The following is a 17,579-nucleotide window of genomic DNA, read 5'->3' as shown; positions in this document are numbered from 1 at the left end:
CCCCATTCATTAAAAAAAAAAAAAAAAAAAAGAATGAACTGAATGAAATAAGACATATTAGAAAATTAGATATTATAAAGATTTTATGATAATTCCATTAGCTAAAATTTTAAATTTCTTAGAATAGTGATGGCACATACTCAGACACACACACGTGTATGCACACACACCACACATATATTTCTAGGCATATGCATATATATTTTTCCCTAAACATATCTTTAAAGGTATATATTGCAACTAATATGTGAAGCAACTTGCAATAATAATTAGCCTGTATATGTATATATATAGTGTTTTAAATTTTTTTTTTAATGTTTTATTTATTTTTAGGAGAGAGAGAGAGAGACAGCGTGAGCAGGGGAGGGTCAGAGAGAGAGGGAGTCACAGGCTGAAACAGGTTCCAGGCTCTGAGCTGGCAGTCAGCACAGAGCCCGACGCGGGGCTCGAACCCAGGAACTGCGAGATCATGACCCAAGCGAAAGTCGGACGCTTAACCGACTAAGCCACCCGGGCGCCCCTATATAGTGTTTTAATAAAGAGAAATAATATAATGTTTGTGTGTACACAGTGTTGAGAAACACATATTTAACATACCTCTTAAGACATTCTTTGCCAAATACCAAATTAAAAGCCTCAGCAGACCAATGACAAGTTCTGAAATAAATTCAAATTTGTCTCTTATAATAGCTTCAAGTATTTGAAGTTTTTTTAAATGTTTTAAATGTTTATTTATTTTGGGCGGGGGAGAGCATAAGTAGGGGAGGGGTAGAGAGAGGGAGACACAGAATCTGAAGCAGGCTCCAGGCTCTGAGCTGTCAGCACAGAGCCCCACACAGGGCTCAAACCCGCCAACTGCGAGATCATGACCTGAGCCGAAGCTGGACACCTAACCGACTGAGCCTCCCAGACACCTATGAAGTGTTGATTAAACTGAATTTTATATTGCTTTTGATTTGTTTGTAGATACAATAAGCACCTGACTTGGCACTCTGTTACAAAAATGTAAAATGTGATATTTTCAATCTGTTACACTCCCATTCTGTAACAATAAGGTCATATGTAGTGGGATTAAAGTGATGACTAACTATAGAACTGAATTCATTTTTCCCTGAAGTATTTTATGTATATCTTAGCTCTTGCAGAATTTCATAATAGAGAACCCAGATATCAGCAGTAGGAATTCTGATGTAAAAATATTAACTGGGAAATTAGATCCTAACAATAAGTTTTCTAAAAGAATTTCAGCTTAATCTTGGAAATGCCTGTGATCTCAAATTAAAAAGTATCCTGGGGAACCTCGGTGGCTCAATGGGTCAAGCATCGGACTCTTGGTTTTGGCTCCAGTAATGATCTCACGGTTTGTGAGTTCTAGCCTCACATTGGGCTCCGTGCTACTCGTGTGGAGCCTGTTGGGATTCTCTCTCTCTCTCCCTTCTGATACTTGTCCTCCATCCCCACCAGAATAAACAGATAAACTTTAATGAAAAAAAAAAAAGAAAGAAAGTATCTTGATGGTTCCAAAAAGATGAGTTAACTGTCCACTTTGTTAACTGAGTCATCCCATTGAATAGGATTGCTTTGTACTGGCCAACTCAAACATTAGCCTAAGGTCTCTCTTAACATTTTTTTCTCCTGGGAGATTTCTCCTTCTCTCTGACTTTATTGTGGATGTAGTACTTGCTCAAAAAAATGTTAGCCTCTTTGTTTTGCTTGCATTAATGGAAAGAGAATGCTAGTTTCTCCCTAAAATTATATCATAAACTCTAGATTTTGTTCGCAGCTCTTCATGGCATTGCCACCAACTAGTCTGGGTTTACTTAAAATTCTCAATAAATACCCTTCTAATTATTGGAATTTACTTGCCTGTTTTTAAAGCATCATTTAGATGAACTAAGAGAAACATGGTGTTTCTAATATGATAAACTAAGAATCAGTTCAATAGTTTATTTAAAGAGGAAAATATAATGAAACCAAAAAAATATTTCTAGTCATCCACAGATTTTTTTCCTAGATTAACTATCATGCTTCTTACATTGTTCCATTAAAATTCCTGATCAAAATCTCACTGGATTTTAAGTCTCTAGTCTTCTAAGAACCTATTTTCTCTTTTTTTTAATTTTTAAGGTTTATTATTTCAAAAATATTTAATGTTTATTTATTTTTGAGAGAAAGAGACACTGAGTGCAAGTGAGGATGGGCAGAGAGGGAGACACCAAATCCGAAGTAGGCTCCGAGCTCTGAACTGTCACCACAGAGCCCTACATGGGGCTTGAACTCATGAACTGTGAGATCATAACCTGAGCTGAAGTCAGCCACTTAACTGACTGAGCCACAGGCACCCCAGAGCCTAATATCTTCTCTATTGAGATATTACTATTACTATTTTAAATGCCTGTAAATAAGCTTGAGAACCACAATTGTTTCTCATCACATGCTTTCATTAAATCATGCTTTCATTGAAGCATGAAGAAGTGACATTGATGTCAAAGACTGGGTAAAGGAAGCAAAAATGTGCCCTACCACTACAAATTAAGATTAGGAATTTGTAGTTATTGCCCATCTCATGGGAACACATATTGTCTTCTCTATTTGCAACATCAGTCTGGGGGCAGGATCACTGCTTAACAACTGTTACAATGGACAACCAAATGCTGGAAAATCCTAACAGGAATGTATTTTCTCCCCTAGAGCCCTGTCTTTCCCCTCTCCTCTTCTTTCCCATCTCCACCCCTGTGCCACAAAGATTCTGTATTCATCAGAGAGAACAATGCCAGGTGCTCTCCTTCCTTCCATTGTCGACACTGAAAAAGGGCCGAACAAGCAACAGACAGCAGTGATACTTTAGCAACTGCAATTACTGGCACAGAGAAAAGAGAATGGGGTCAAAGATGTTCAGCNACTAGGCCAAGTAGCAGCGGTGTAGCCACCCGAGACTGTGGTAAGAATGTACGTTGACACTGAAACGTGAGAGCATTTTCAGCTAAAGCCTTCTGATATCACAGTGGCTCCGCACACATGTAACCTTTAATTATTGCTCACTCCCAAAAATAAAGTGTGGTGAGGCATGACTTTGAGAATATGATATAAAAACATTTTCACTTATATATTTTAAATGTTTTACTAACATTCCCTATTAAACTTATCTTTCTTTCCATACTCTACTAGAAGTAAAAGCAAAGGATAATTATCAGATTTGAATAAAACTCTGAAATTATACATTCTAGGGGCATGTTTTCATACTGGAGGATAAAATGTTTTGATGGGATTCAAAAACAGAATTTAGCTTCAGAGAAAAGTGATAGAATACATAAGACACAAGAGTAAATAAAAATGTAAGCAATTTCTGAATATATCTGAACTTCAAAATATTTTGCTACTAAATATAAATCTATGGTATCTAGTTTGTAATTCTTTCTTGAATAGTCCCATACCTAGCTTATGGTATTATCACTTTTATCTGTTTTCACCCATTTTCATTTTTATGAAAAATTTACATTGTTCAATATATTAAAAAAATAAAACTAATAATTGTTGACTCCAAATAATAACAATAATGATAATCAGAACAAACACCTATTGAACCCTTACTATGTGCTGGATATATGGTAAGTATTTTACAATACTGGATCCATTGAAATTTTATTTCTATGAATGTCTCCAATTGAGTTAATTTCTGTAATAGTTTAATCTAAGAAAATAAAAATAAATAAATAAAGCAAGCACATGTTAAGAATATACGAAGCTAGGGGTGCCTTTGTGGCTCAGTTCATTGAGCATCAGCTCTTGATTTCCATGATACCAGAGTCATGGGATCGAACCCCCTAATGGGCTCCATGCTGAATGAGGAGCCTGCTAAAGATTCTCTCTCTCTTCCTCTGCCCTATCTCCTACTTGTGCATCCTCTGTCTCAATAAAATAAAATAAAATATAAAATAAAATAATATAATATAATATAAAATAAAATAATATAATATANTTATTTTATTTTTGAGAGAGAGACAGACAGACAGAGTACAAACAGGGAAGGGTCAGAGAGAGAGGGAGACACAGAATCTGAAGCAGGCTCCAGGTTCTGAGCTGTCAGCACAGAACCTGACGTGGGGCTCCACCCCACAAACGGTGAGTTAATGACCTAAGCCAAAGTTAGAGCCTTAACCAGCTGAGCCACCCAGGAGCCCCAGAACAACCACTTTTAAAAATATCATATAAAATATTTTCAAATTAGATTCTTTAGCCAGAGTTCTTTATCTGGCCAACATCCCACCAACTGTATTTATATCACTATAAAGTACAGATTGCTCAGGGGGCTCAAAAGCACTAAGTTGACAGATTACCTTCTATCTATTATCATAATACAATCTTCCCCGTGTCAGTTTTGCTGTAATTTAATGGTTGCAAATTAATAGGCACAAACAACCTCAGGCATAATTTTAGTCCTTGACTGTTTTAATATGACTATTTATGATGAAAAATAATACTTTATGAATGCACTGCTTTTCTTTCTTAGAAATTCAAGTAACACTACTTTTGGAAAGTGCCATTATGCCAAATACTCTTCAAAAGATAGATAAAGGGAGATAACTCAACTTCACACTGAAGCCTCACAATAATTGTGTTTCACTAGTGTGCTGTAATGAATTTTCACCATACACATTCTGTCTTGTGATTAAATACAAGCCTGTTTGTTATATAAACTACATTGGGAATTCAAATTTTCATTATTCTACCCAGGTAATAAAAACATGTTCAAATGTCCACTATATTTAATAATAAAATCTAGAAAAAATGCTTATTGTGACCTCTCTAAATAATATATATGTAGAATATTTTTACCTTTGCAAAAATATACCAGGTAAATCACTCTTTAAAATTTTTTTCAATATTTATTTAGTTTTGATAGAGAGAGAAAGAGTACAAGCATGGGAGGGACAGAGAGAGAGGGAGAGACAGAATCTGAAGCAGGCTCCAGGCTCTGAGCTGTCAGCAAAGAGCCCAATGTGGGGCTTGAGCCCATGAACCATGAGATCACGACCTGAGCCAAAGCCAGACACTTAACCAACTGAGCCACCCAGGTACCCTGTAATTCACTTTTAATTTGACTTTTTCCATTTATGAAGTTCAGGGCCTCTTTAAATCTGGTTCAACCCCACGATATGTTCTCATTGTGTGTTGTAAATTCACAGAAAACATTTTTATGATCACATATTACACCAAGTTCATGAAACCTATCATTCACTTGATGATTATTCCCTGAGTTTGACATACTTTAAAGTCTCCAGCTATGGAAGTATCACTATAACCACCAAATATCAGCTCAAATGTCACCACCTCAATAAAGAAAGGCTATGCTATGTAACTAAGTTGGAATTTGTTGTTTCTATGTCTGTGATCCTTTCATACCTGGCTTATATGTCTAGTGCAGCAATTATTTTATTCTATCATGCATCATAACTTCTTTACTTCTACTTGTACTAAACTGTAGCCTTTCTGAAAGTAGTGAACTGTCTTATTCTTTGTCAACCATATGTCAGCAACATGTTTGTTTTTGTGTTTGTTTTTACCTCAGTAAATATTTAATAAGTGAAAACATGAGTGAACAAACCCATTGTCCCTATAGATTTTTTTGTTCTCCTTACAATGAAAGCTCTTATTCACTGCAAATTTTGTAAATGTCCCTTTTCTAATAGCCAATTAAGAAATGAATGAATAAGTTTGAAGTAATACTGACATAGTGTTCATGTAAGCGGGAAGGTAACTAGCTTCACCCACATTTAAATTATAGCCATTGTAAAAAGTATTTAAATTAAATTTAGTTCAGTTACCATGGAAATATGGATGGAATTAAAAGGCAGATTAAAAAAATTTACAAATTGTATCAGAATATCAAGTGCATGGCAGGTTTTTCCTAGACAAATTCTCTTTTTTAAATTTATTTTTAAATGTTTATTTATTTATTTTAAGGGGGGGGCAAGGGGCAGAGAGAAAGAAAGACAGAGAGAATCCAAAGCAGGCTCTGCACTGTCAGCACAGAGCCAGATGTAAGGATTGATCTCACACAGGGTGAGATCATGACCTGAGCTGAAATCAAGAGTTGGGACACCTAACTGACTGAGTCACCCAGGGACCTCTCCCTAAATAACTTCTGAATGTATGGCAATTCAATGTTTCTTTAATTCATGTGATTGCTGGCTCCCCAGGTATATGCAAAATCAGCTCTAATAGATAATATCAAAGTGCTTTCCAAAGGTTGGTAAAATTGACATTAGTATTAATATGGTATAAGGATTCTTACTCTTCCAAACACACCCAATCTAGTTACTATGTAGCTTTTTAACATTTGGTATTGTAGTGCATGCAAAATAGCATTTCTCTGTGGTCATAAGTTACGTTTCCTTGATAACTAATGAGGATTAGTTCTTTTCATAATATAAAATGCTGCTTCATTTTTTCTTGTCTCTGAAAGTTTTATTTAAAACTATTCTCTAGTTTTTTGTTTCATTAACATCTATCTATCTATCTGCCTAAGATACAAGTCCTTGTCAGTTATTTGTATCGACTATATTTTGGGGACAAATTTTTATGATTTGAACTTCTTATTTTTAACATAATCATACTGTTTCTTCTAATGTTTATTCTGCTTGTTGAAACAGAATTACATTCTATTTACATTCTATTTAACATTTGTATAATTGTAATTTGTACAGTATTGGTTGTAATATATATGAATAGCATGTATATATGTATAATATATACAGTTTTTAGTTAAATATTATAGTAATTAAATTAGAAAAGAACACATCTTTTTCTTTATTCTACAGTATACTCAATAATCTGAGTTAAAAGTGCCTCTAGAGACATATTTTGACTTCCTATGTCCTAATGTTCCTTAAAACATTTTTGAAATTAAAACAGAAATATTTTGGAGCACCTAGGTGGCCTACTAGGTTTAGTGTCCAACTTCCGCTCAGTTCACGAACTTGCAGTTCGTGGGGTGAGCCCCGCCTCAGCCTCTGTGCTGACAGCTTGGAGCCTGGAGCCTGCTTGGGATTCTGTGTCTCCCTCTCTCTCTCTTCCTCCCTCACTTGTACTCTGTCTCTCTCTCCTCTCAAAAATAAATAAATATTTAAAACAAAATTTTAAAAAAAGAGCCTTTACTAAAACAGAAATATTTTATCCAATAATTTATTTTCTATTAAAATTTCATTATCACCAAAATGATTCCAAAAATTTTATTACGTTTATACCAGAATTTAGTATAAAGGTACATGTTAGATAAGCAGATAAATTTAGGGCAAAGATATCCATATTGATACGTAATTTTACTACATGAAATCGGAAACTACCTTTTAAGAAATTTCATATTTAATAATGTTTCATACATAATATTACATTTCATATGCAGCACAAGTGTGGAAATGTGCATTAAGTTGAAAAATAAAACAAAGAGGCAGAACAATAATTACACTGACTCACTCTTTCCAGCATATTCATCTCATAACCAACTCAATCAGAATTCAGATATCTGGGGGGCGCCTGGGTGGCTCAGTCAGTTAAGCGTCGGACTTTGTCTCAGGTCATGATCTCACAGTTCGTGGGTTCGAGCCCCACATCAGGCTCTGTGCCAACAGCTAACCCAGAACCTGGAGACTGTTTCAGATTCTGTGTCTCCCTCTCTCTCTGACCCTCCCCTGCTCACACTGTATCTCTCTCTCTCTCTCTCGATCTCTCTCAAATAAATAAAACATTAAAAATTAAAAGAAAAAGAATTCAGATATCTGGGCAAACAGAGGACAATAGGATACGCCATGTATAATCTGGGCTCTGCAGACAGTTGATAAAAATTGTGTGGCACAAATTAAACTTTATAAAACTTTAAGAAGGTAACTCACTGCAGTCGCTTATGCCAGAGCCTGCATATTTGAAGAGCACATTTGTTTTAGTAATGCTTCACAGATTTCCACTGTTTTCCAATGGCATTTCTGTATCAGAGAACTCGAAGAAAATCACAGAGTGATGATAATTCTAAATTCTTTTTGGAATTAAGTGCCCAGTTATTTTGCAAAGGATTCACCAAGTTTAAGACCTCTTGAATTATAGAAATTTAAAGTGAGTACTAGCATTCTATCCTGAGCACACCAACAAAATATTAGTATGAGATTTTCTAAGAGTTTCATAGAAATGTTATACTTAGTATTGCCACTGCTTATTTAGTCTGCATGCCTGAAGTAATATGAATAAGATGTCATCATCACTTGACTAATTTATCATCAAATAAATTAGGCAAATTGGCATTGTGTAGTATGAGATGAGATGAGAATATTTCAGTGAAGGTATATACTGCCTTGCAGACAAAATGTAGGCAATAAATCAAATAAGAAAGCTTTGAGTCTTATTTTTTTTTTTGTAGGCAAAAGAGATGCCCGATTGCTGATAATTGTTGTAAACCCGTCAATTTGATGACATTCAAATCACGTAGCATCTTGTTAGATAACATGGGCTCTAGTACTATGCAAAAAGTGGCTATGTGTTAGACACAGATCTATTTAATGACATTGAAAAGGGTGTTATTTTAAAAATACAGCCTTCAGATGTGAAAATCACGAGGCAGACAATTTTAGTGTGTTCTGGGTCACCAGACGAAAAGATTTATGGAACAAGTTACTTCACAGGATGTGACAATGTCATTGGCCAAATTGACACTATGCATATTAAAATGTATGATAAATAATAAAAGCTCATAAAATAATAAATGCTTATCAAGTATGGCTAACCTTGACATGATTCTGATTATCCTAAGTGCATTTTATTTCACACTAAGCTTACTAATATGCAAAGGTCTGTGACAAATATTAAATAAATAGGTTTAGGGACTTTTTAAAAGAAATATGAATTGTTCTGCTTTAAATATTTTTATTATAGCTCTTCTATTAAATAAAATTCAGTGGTAATGAAATAAAAAAAATAACACTTTTCATGTATAGATTTATTTCAGTTTTCCTCAAATATTTGTTTTTACATTATTCTTTTTGATTCAAGCACTTAGCTTATATCAGGATTAAAACTTCACCCTGACTATCAAATGCACACCTTATCTTTAACTTGTCTTACTTCTCATTACTCTACCTACCTCACATTGGCTAAGTTAAAAATTACTAACTAATTGGTGACAACTGCATCTGGCTTTATGTGTACCTGTTTGTAAACAGGTACATCTATGCTCATCCATTTATATTATCTTCTTAGCATCTGTAGATATTGATAATATTCTGCATAAATGATCTCATTCAATCTGTACAATTGCCTTTATGAAGTAGGTGTTTTCTCTATTCTTTTCTTTTTTAAATTTGTTTATTTATTTTGAGTGAGACAGAGTTGGGGAGAGGCAGAGAGAGAGGGAGAGAGAGAGTCCCAAGGAGCCTCTGCACTGCCAGCAAAGAGCCAATGTGGGGCTCAAACCCACAAAGCTGAGAGATCACGACCTGTGCCCAAACCAAGAGTAGGATGCTTAACTGACAAAGCCACCCAGGCACCCCTGTCTATTCTTTAAATAGAACGGGGCACNCCATTCGATAAGTTTACAACTCTTGATTTCTGCTCAGGCCATGACTCACTGTTCCAGCCCCACATCGGGATCTGTGCTGACAGTATGGAGCCTGCATGGAATGTTCCCTTCCTGTCTCTGTTTTGCCCNTATCAGAATTGTTCTATTTTCAAAGTTTGTAATACCATATTCAAATTGTGTTTCTGTATGAAAAGGACACATTTTAAACTATTTTTAATTAATTAATTTATTGATTGATTGATTGATATTTGTTTATTCTTAAGAGAGAGACAGAGTGTGAGTGAAAGAGGGAGATACAGAATCTGAAGCAGGCTCTGGGCTCTGAGCTGTCAGCACAGAACCCGACATGGGGCTTAAACTCAAGAATGGCGAGACCTGACACATGACCTGACACAAAGTTGGACACTTAACCGAATGAGCCACCCAGGTGCCCCAACCCATTTTAAGATCCTTTCCTCTACTTTTTTTTCTTTTTCTTATCTTTGTATTTTGTTTTAAAGTTTTTATTTACATTCCAGTTAACATACAGTGTAATATTAGTTTCAGGTATAGGCTAGCTGGCTGCGACACCTGTCACACTGTTGATTACCAGGGTTGAGGCTGCTGATCTGGCTGGCTAGGCCAGTGTCCTATTCTTCCCTCACTGTGACATGCACGTCCCTCTGAAGCTGTGCACTCAGTGGAAGAGGATGACCTTCTTTAACAGAGGAGGACCATGGTTCATCAAGGGTATATAGGAGTAGCTGTGCTCCCCTGCGACAACTCCAAACATGCTCTCTAGGTCCTTTCCTTTCCTTCTAAAATAGGCAGATACTTCTTAAGCATTTACATATCTTTTGAAATATTTAGGTGCAAATGGGTGCATTTTACCATATTTCCAAAGTCGGTGGTGTATTGGGAATTACACTCATTCTATTTTTATAATATCATTAATTTACATTAACATTATATATTTGCATAACTCATTCATTCAAGTAATCTTGTAGAATTTAACACATTTAAAATACTCTGTAAAGGAATCTTATAGCTGATGTATTTCATAATTGTCACTCAATACTAATTTGTTGAATTCTAAAATAAGGATTGTTGTAATGGCCCGATATTTCCAAATATAATACTGACCATGACAATGATGAAAAAAGAAGTTGTATATACTACTATAATATATTCAGGTATCATATTCCAATGTTTACAAGAGGCTGGATTAATCATATTCCTTTCTAAAATCCTAGCAAAGTGTGATATAATCTGTGCTTAGTGCTTAATGCAGCCAGTATCTTAAAAGCTTCCAATAGCAGCCTACATTCACACTGCTTTTCATTTACCTTAATCCTGAAGATGAATTTTTGTCATCTGGGAATTCACTCCCCTTGGGAATGGAAATGTATCAAGTGCTTATACTCCTTGCAAGAAGTTTTAAAATGAATAACATTTACCTCTGCCTAAATCCTTCTCATATATTTCATATCATCTCCTACTCCCTGTTATAATCCCCTATGGCCCATTTCTACTCTTCTTTACATTTAAATCCTTCCCATATATCACTCCATTAAATCTTAGTTCTCAAACCCTATTCCTAATGCAACTGTAGATTATTCGAAGCACTTTTTTCTAGTTCAATTTGTCACATGAGAAGACTTCCAGTGAGGCTTGTTGACAAAGTTGGGCACAGTAACTCAAGGTTTTCCAATCCAAAGATTAGGTTACAAGCAAAACATAAACTCCTTTGCCATATGATGCTTTGCATGAATTGTTCACTCAACAGTATCATCCTGCTGGGAAATGTAGTAAGAGAAAAAAATGTGATTGATACTACGATGACTGCTCTATTATGTAGAAAATAACGGATGATTGCTCTGAAGCTGTAGCTAAACAAAGTAAGACTGTGTTGTGTCATTTAGTCCAAAAGTTGTAAATCTTCTCCCATTTTTATTGCTGCCTATATGGAATTCAATACTTCTCATCTTGCATCTTTCAAAAAGAAAACAGAAGACCGGCACACTACAGAAGAGTTTTAAAAATGTAATAGAAGTATAAATTGATCTAAAGAGAGATAAAATGTAGCTTTTGCTTTCATTCTGTGACAAAGTGGACTCTGGCAACAAAATGTCCTTTATTTAAAATATTTTAAAAGCTACATTAAGGAAAAAAATGTGTTCTTTAATCCATTGAAACAAACTTTTTATGCAAAATGAAATAATGATATTTTGTATTTGAATAAATAATTGTATAGATATCCAAATATACCTCCTCTCCCTCCTTATCTCTCATCATCTCTACATCTGTTTCAACATTTGTCTCAATCTCTATATCCGTCTCTATGCATCATTACTTGGCTTTTTGGCTAAGATCAAATATATCTGTCTCTATGTGTCATTCATTTTAGAAACTCTAACAATTGCTAGATTCTCCAGAGTTTTTAAAAAATAACTTTGTCAGTACTTTTAACAAGGAATAAATAATTATTTTCAGAAAATAAGCATAAATTAGAGGAAGAGCCACTTTATGTCTAGCACTATGGAGAATGCTTTATAGTATCTACACAGAAATTCCTTAGTGAGTTAGTACTCATTCCATATTATAGATAAATTAAAGCTCAGAGAGGTTTTCTCCGCTCCAAATCACAGAACTATTATGACTATTAAGACAATGATTCTAACTCCTGTCTAGTGCCCAAGTTCATGCTCTTCTACTACACCAATCTGCTTTTTTAGATACATTGTATCCCATCACCACTGAATGGGAAAAAAAGGACCCCTGAACTTATTTTTGATCAATATGGACAAGTCAACAATCTTTTAATATGTGCAAATGAGAAAAGTAAAGTCATCAGTGAAGGCTCTGTGACTATTTCCTTTGTTTTTTGTTTTTTGTTTTTCAAAATATATATCTATCCAAATACAACTTGTATAATTAATATTGGGCTTTGTCCAAGGAATTACTAGAAGAGAACCTTGGGCAATTTTTAAGAAGTAGGTTGCAAAAGGTCATAACTTTCTCTAATGTGATCTCCACTTGATTTTGATGTTTTTGTTACATAGGATTCTGACAGGATTTTTTGAGTAATGGGACACACCCCTGGAAAACTGTCTTCTACTGCATAGACATTCTTCCATTTTCTATTTCTTCTCTTTTGTAGTTCCTAGTATTCTACTCATTTTACTCATTTAGTGTTATTTTGATTTTAATTATGTGTATAAATTTCCAAAATGGGTGTGTTCACATCTACTTATGTATATGTATATAAATTCTCAATAACCAGTATAGCAAGTTTATGGAAAACAGACTTCACAAAAATTAAAGACATTTATTTAGATGAGAGATAAATTTGTTATTCCAAAAAACTGGATTGCATGCTATAAAACAGTAGAATATAAACGTGAATTAGCAATGTTTGAAACTTTGAGGTTACAGCTAAAATCCATTATTTTCATTGCCAAGATCAATGTCCTGAAACATAGAAGTTTTACCTTTCCAGATCTTATGTTTAGATCTTTAATCCATTTTGAGTTGCTTTTGTAGATAGTGTAAGATTGAGATCCACTTTCATCTATTACATGTGGATATTCAGTTTCCCAGAATCATTTTTTGAAAAGACTACCCTTTCTCTAATGTATATTCTGGTGCTCTTGTTGGAGATCAATTAACTGTACATTCATGGATTTACTTTCGGGTCTCTGTTCTGTTCCATTTGTCTATGTATCTGTCTTTAATGCAAGTACCATATTGTTTTATTTACTATAGCTTTATATATATTATATGAAATCAAGAATTATGATACCTCTACATTTGCTCTTTATCAGGATCACTTTGGCTATTCCACATCTTTTTTTTGTTCTATACAAATTTTAGGGTATTTTTTTTATATTTCTGCAAAAAAAGGCCATTGTTTTTGGAAGGAATTAGTATTGAGTCATATATTTCTTTGGATAATATGAACATTTTAGTAACATTTGTTCTTCTAAACCATGAACATAAAATGTCTTTCCATTTATTTGTGTCTTAAATTTCCTTCATTAGTGTATTATAGTTTTCAGTGTACAAGCCTTTCATGTCCTTGATTAAATTTATTCCCAAGTACATTACTCCTTTTGATGCTATTATAAATGAGTTCATTTCTTAGTTGCCTTTCAGATATCTCATTTTAATTTATAGAAACATAACAGTTTTTGCATGCTGATTTTGTACACTGAAACCTTACATAATATGTTTATTAGTTCTAACAGATTGTAGAGTCTTTGTAAGGGCTTTTTATTTAAAAGTTCATGTCATCTGCAAATAGACTATTTTACTTCTTCCTTTCTGTTTTGAATACTTTTTTTTTTCCTTTTCCTTATCTAATTGTTGTGGCTAAGATTTCCAGTGATATGTCGAATTGAAATGTTGAGACTCTGCATCTTTGTCTTGTTCTGGAGCTGAGAGGGAAAGATTTCCTTTTTTTACCATTGAGTATGATGTTAGCTGTGTTATTTTGAGGTATGACTTTCCATGTATAATTTGTTGAGCATTTTTAGCATGAAAGAATGTGTCAAATACTTTTTCTACATCTATTAGATAATCAAGTGATTTTTTTACTCTTCATTCTTTTTTTTAATGTGCAAATCTCATTTATTGGTCTGCCTATGTTAAACCATTCTTGCATTCCAAAGATGAATCCCACTTGATGATGGTGTATGCTTTGGTTACTGTGCTGTTAGATTCAGTTTGCTAATATTTTGTTGAGGAATTCTGCATCTATGCACATCAGGATATTGGCCTATAATTTTATCAAAAACACAGGCAGCAAAAACAAAAATAGACAAGTTGGACTATATCAAACTAAAAAGTTTCTGCACAATAAGGGAAACAATCGAGAAAGTGAAAAGTCAACCTAAGGACTGGGAGAAAATATTTTCAGTTTATATCATATACCTGATAAGTGTTTAATTTCCAATACATATAGGAACTTCAATAACTCAACTTAAAAAGGCCTTGAATGACTCCAAAGACATACAAATGGCTAATAGGCTTATGAAAAGATATTCTACATTACTAATTATCATAAATGCAAATAAAAACCACAATGAGATATCTCACACTTGTTGGGATGGTTATTATTATAGCAACAAAAAATAAAAGTATTGGCAAGGATGTGGAGAAATTGGAATGTGCCCTGCATATTCATGGGAATGAAAAATGGTGCAGTTATTATAAAAAACATAGAGGTGGGCACCTGGTGGCTTAGTCAGTTAAGCGTCCGACTTCGGCTCAGGTCATGATCTCTTGGTCCGTGGGTTCAAGCCTGCATTGGGCCCTGTGCTGAAAGCTAGCTCAGAGCCTGTAGCCTGCTTCAGATTCTGTATCTCCCTCTCTTTCTGACCCTCCTCTGCTCACACTATCTCTCTCTCTCCCTCTCAAAATAAATAAAACATTTTAAAAAAAGAAAAACATAGAGGTTCTTCAGAGATTAAAACCGGAATCATCATATAGTCCAGTAATGCAACTTCTGGGTATATATATCCAAAAGAATTGAAATCAGGATCAAAGTAATATCTGCCCTCACAAATTCATTGCAGCATCATTCACAAGAGCCAACGTATGGAAACAACTGAAATATCTTTTGACGAATGAATGGATTAAGGAAATATTGTGCATATATACAATAGAATATCATTCGACCTTAAAAAGAAGGAAATCCTACCATTTGTGACAATATATATAGACCTAAAAGACACCATGCTAATTGAAACAGCCGGTCACAAAGACAAAGACTGTGTAATCGAAATATACGAGTTATCAAAAAGAGTCAAAAGTCATAGAAACAAAATGGAATGGTGGCTGTGAGGTGATGTGGAGGAGGGAAAAATGAAAAGTTGTTCAATGTGTATAAACTCACAGTTTTATAAGACAAAAAAATTCTGGAGATCTGTTGTACAATCTAGTGCTTATAGTTAACAATGAAATGTGGTGCACCTAAAAATTTAACAAGGTAGAATTTACTCTATGTTCCTACCAGAATAAATGAATTAATTAAATTAAAAAATAAAATCTGTTAGTTTCCTCTCTTTATCCTTGAAAATGTTACATAATTAAATGCATAAAGAACACCTATAAATAATCATATCCAGACCTGGGAGCAAAACTCTTCAAATCTTTCACTTGCATTGTTACTTATAAGATGAATTTGAAAGTTCTATAAATATAGATGTATTAAGCCTGCATTGCTATAACTTACAAATGTTACTTTTGATTTTAATAGCATGCTAGTATATAATCTCAAACATTTATGTAAAATGTATTATTTTGACTTCTAGAAGCTTAAAGTAAAAACATGATTTCAGAAACTGTTTATAATTAAACAAATACATTCATGTGACTGAATTTATGAATAAAATTATATTAAATCTTCTCTTAAAACTCTTCTCAAAGTTACATGCTGGTAAATAGTAAGTGATTCACTGATTAAAGGAATAATAGCTAGTATTTTAATGTTGTAACTTGGGAAATATATTAAAAAATACTTGACCAACATTAAAAGAAAATCATAATAGAGAGTTTAAATTAAAGGCTGTCTTACAGCTTTCATCATAAAGGACAAAGAAAACTATTCAATTACTTGTTGCCTAAATTATTTTTTAAGAGAAAGTGAATTGCAAATAGGTATTTAGCAGAAATATATAAAAGGCATAGAAAAATTAAGGTGGACCTTATCCAGATCATTAACTCTAGCCTGTTTTCTCTTTATCTACCTTAAGAATTTTCTTTTTAAATATTTGCTTGTAATAATGCTTGAACTAGCCAGACCAAATATAGATAAAGATATACTGATAGTCAGGACTTGGAGATCTTTCTCCCCCATTGGATTCACTAATATCTATATGTACTTATTGATTGAAAGAGGAATAAGGTTCCTGAGACAATGCTTTAACTTTGTTCAAGAACTCAGCTCCTCCAAATATCAGGGCCCCTGCAACAAATTAGATTAATATGAATTGTAAATGCATATGCACCCTATCCATATCTCTTTCACTAGGTAATAGTTTTGTTGTTGCTTTTGTTCCCCAAAAAGTATGAATGGTGGGGCGTCTGGGTGGCTCAGTCGGTTAAGCGTCCGACTTTAGCTAAGGTCATGATCTCACAGTTCGTGGGTTTGGGTCCCACATCGGGGTCTGGGCTGACAGCTAGCTCAGAGCCTGGAGCCTGCTTCAGATTCTGAGTCTCCCTCTCTCTGACCCTCCACTGCTCATGCTATCCCTCTCTCTCTGTCTCTCTGTCTCTCTCCCTCTCTCTCAGAAATAAAACATTAGAAAAAAAAACTTTAAGAAAAGAATGAATGGTACATTTTTCCCATTGCTTCATGATACAATTAGGAAACGTGTGCAGTAATGGCAAAGCGTTTCAAGCACTAAAAGCAGAAAACAGCCCAGGGATTGATGTGGGATGCAGGGCAGTAAGTATCTCATGGTGGCAATAACCACCTGCTGCAGAGAAGCCCTGCTCTACAGCTAGTCACGCTTTGTGTGGGTAGACATTCAATACATACGGGTCTTTCGGGCAGAATCTTCCACAAAAAGAGAAGAGATGTCTTCATCCACTCCTGCTTCATTCTTTGCGATACAAGTGTATGCTCCTGTATCTTCATAGCGCACATTGCTTATATGAACCTCGCTGCCATTTGCTGAAAACAGAAGGCAAATGCAACTTGTAAACTATGATTTCAGTTTTGGTACAGTGCTTTCCGATTACACAGTCAAGCAGTTCTCTTAGCCTGTCCTAATTAAACTGTTTTCCTTCCTACTTCCATGCTTTGGAGGCATGCCAAATTATTCCAAAGGCATTCAAGTGTTTCATAAACTGTGTTGTCATTCTGTTAACAGAGAGTCCAAACTCTATGTCAAATGCACATGCTTTATATTTTATATTTATTTCCTACTTCCTACCTTGCATAAGTATTTCATATTGATAACTATAATGTTATTTATTTATTTATTTATTTATTTATTTATTTATTTATTTATTTTTAGTTTCAGAATCC

The 17,579-nt window shown here is 34.3% G+C and overlaps 1 protein-coding gene across 3 annotated transcripts in view; it reads right to left on the bottom strand.

Annotated features, from left to right (window-relative positions):
• The window catches only part of FSTL5 (follistatin like 5), a 663,363-nt gene that overhangs the window by 101,898 nt on the left and 543,886 nt on the right, over nucleotides 1-17,579 (bottom strand). For all 3 annotated transcript variants that reach the window (XM_077752758.1, XM_077752759.1, XM_077752760.1), the window contains exon 9: nucleotides 17,088-17,222. In XM_077752758.1, the coding sequence (XP_077608884.1) occupies nucleotides 17,088-17,222 (135 nt within the window). The remainder of the gene's footprint in view (nucleotides 1-17,087; nucleotides 17,223-17,579) is intronic.

This window comes from Crocuta crocuta, unplaced genomic scaffold (genome assembly GCF_008692635.1).
Source record: "Crocuta crocuta isolate KB4526 unplaced genomic scaffold, BGI_CrCroc_1.0 scaffold346, whole genome shotgun sequence".
NCBI lineage: Eukaryota > Metazoa > Chordata > Mammalia > Carnivora > Hyaenidae > Crocuta > Crocuta crocuta.
The sequence above is the reverse complement of the archived record's forward strand: the minus strand, read 5'-3'. Positions and strand labels throughout refer to the sequence as shown.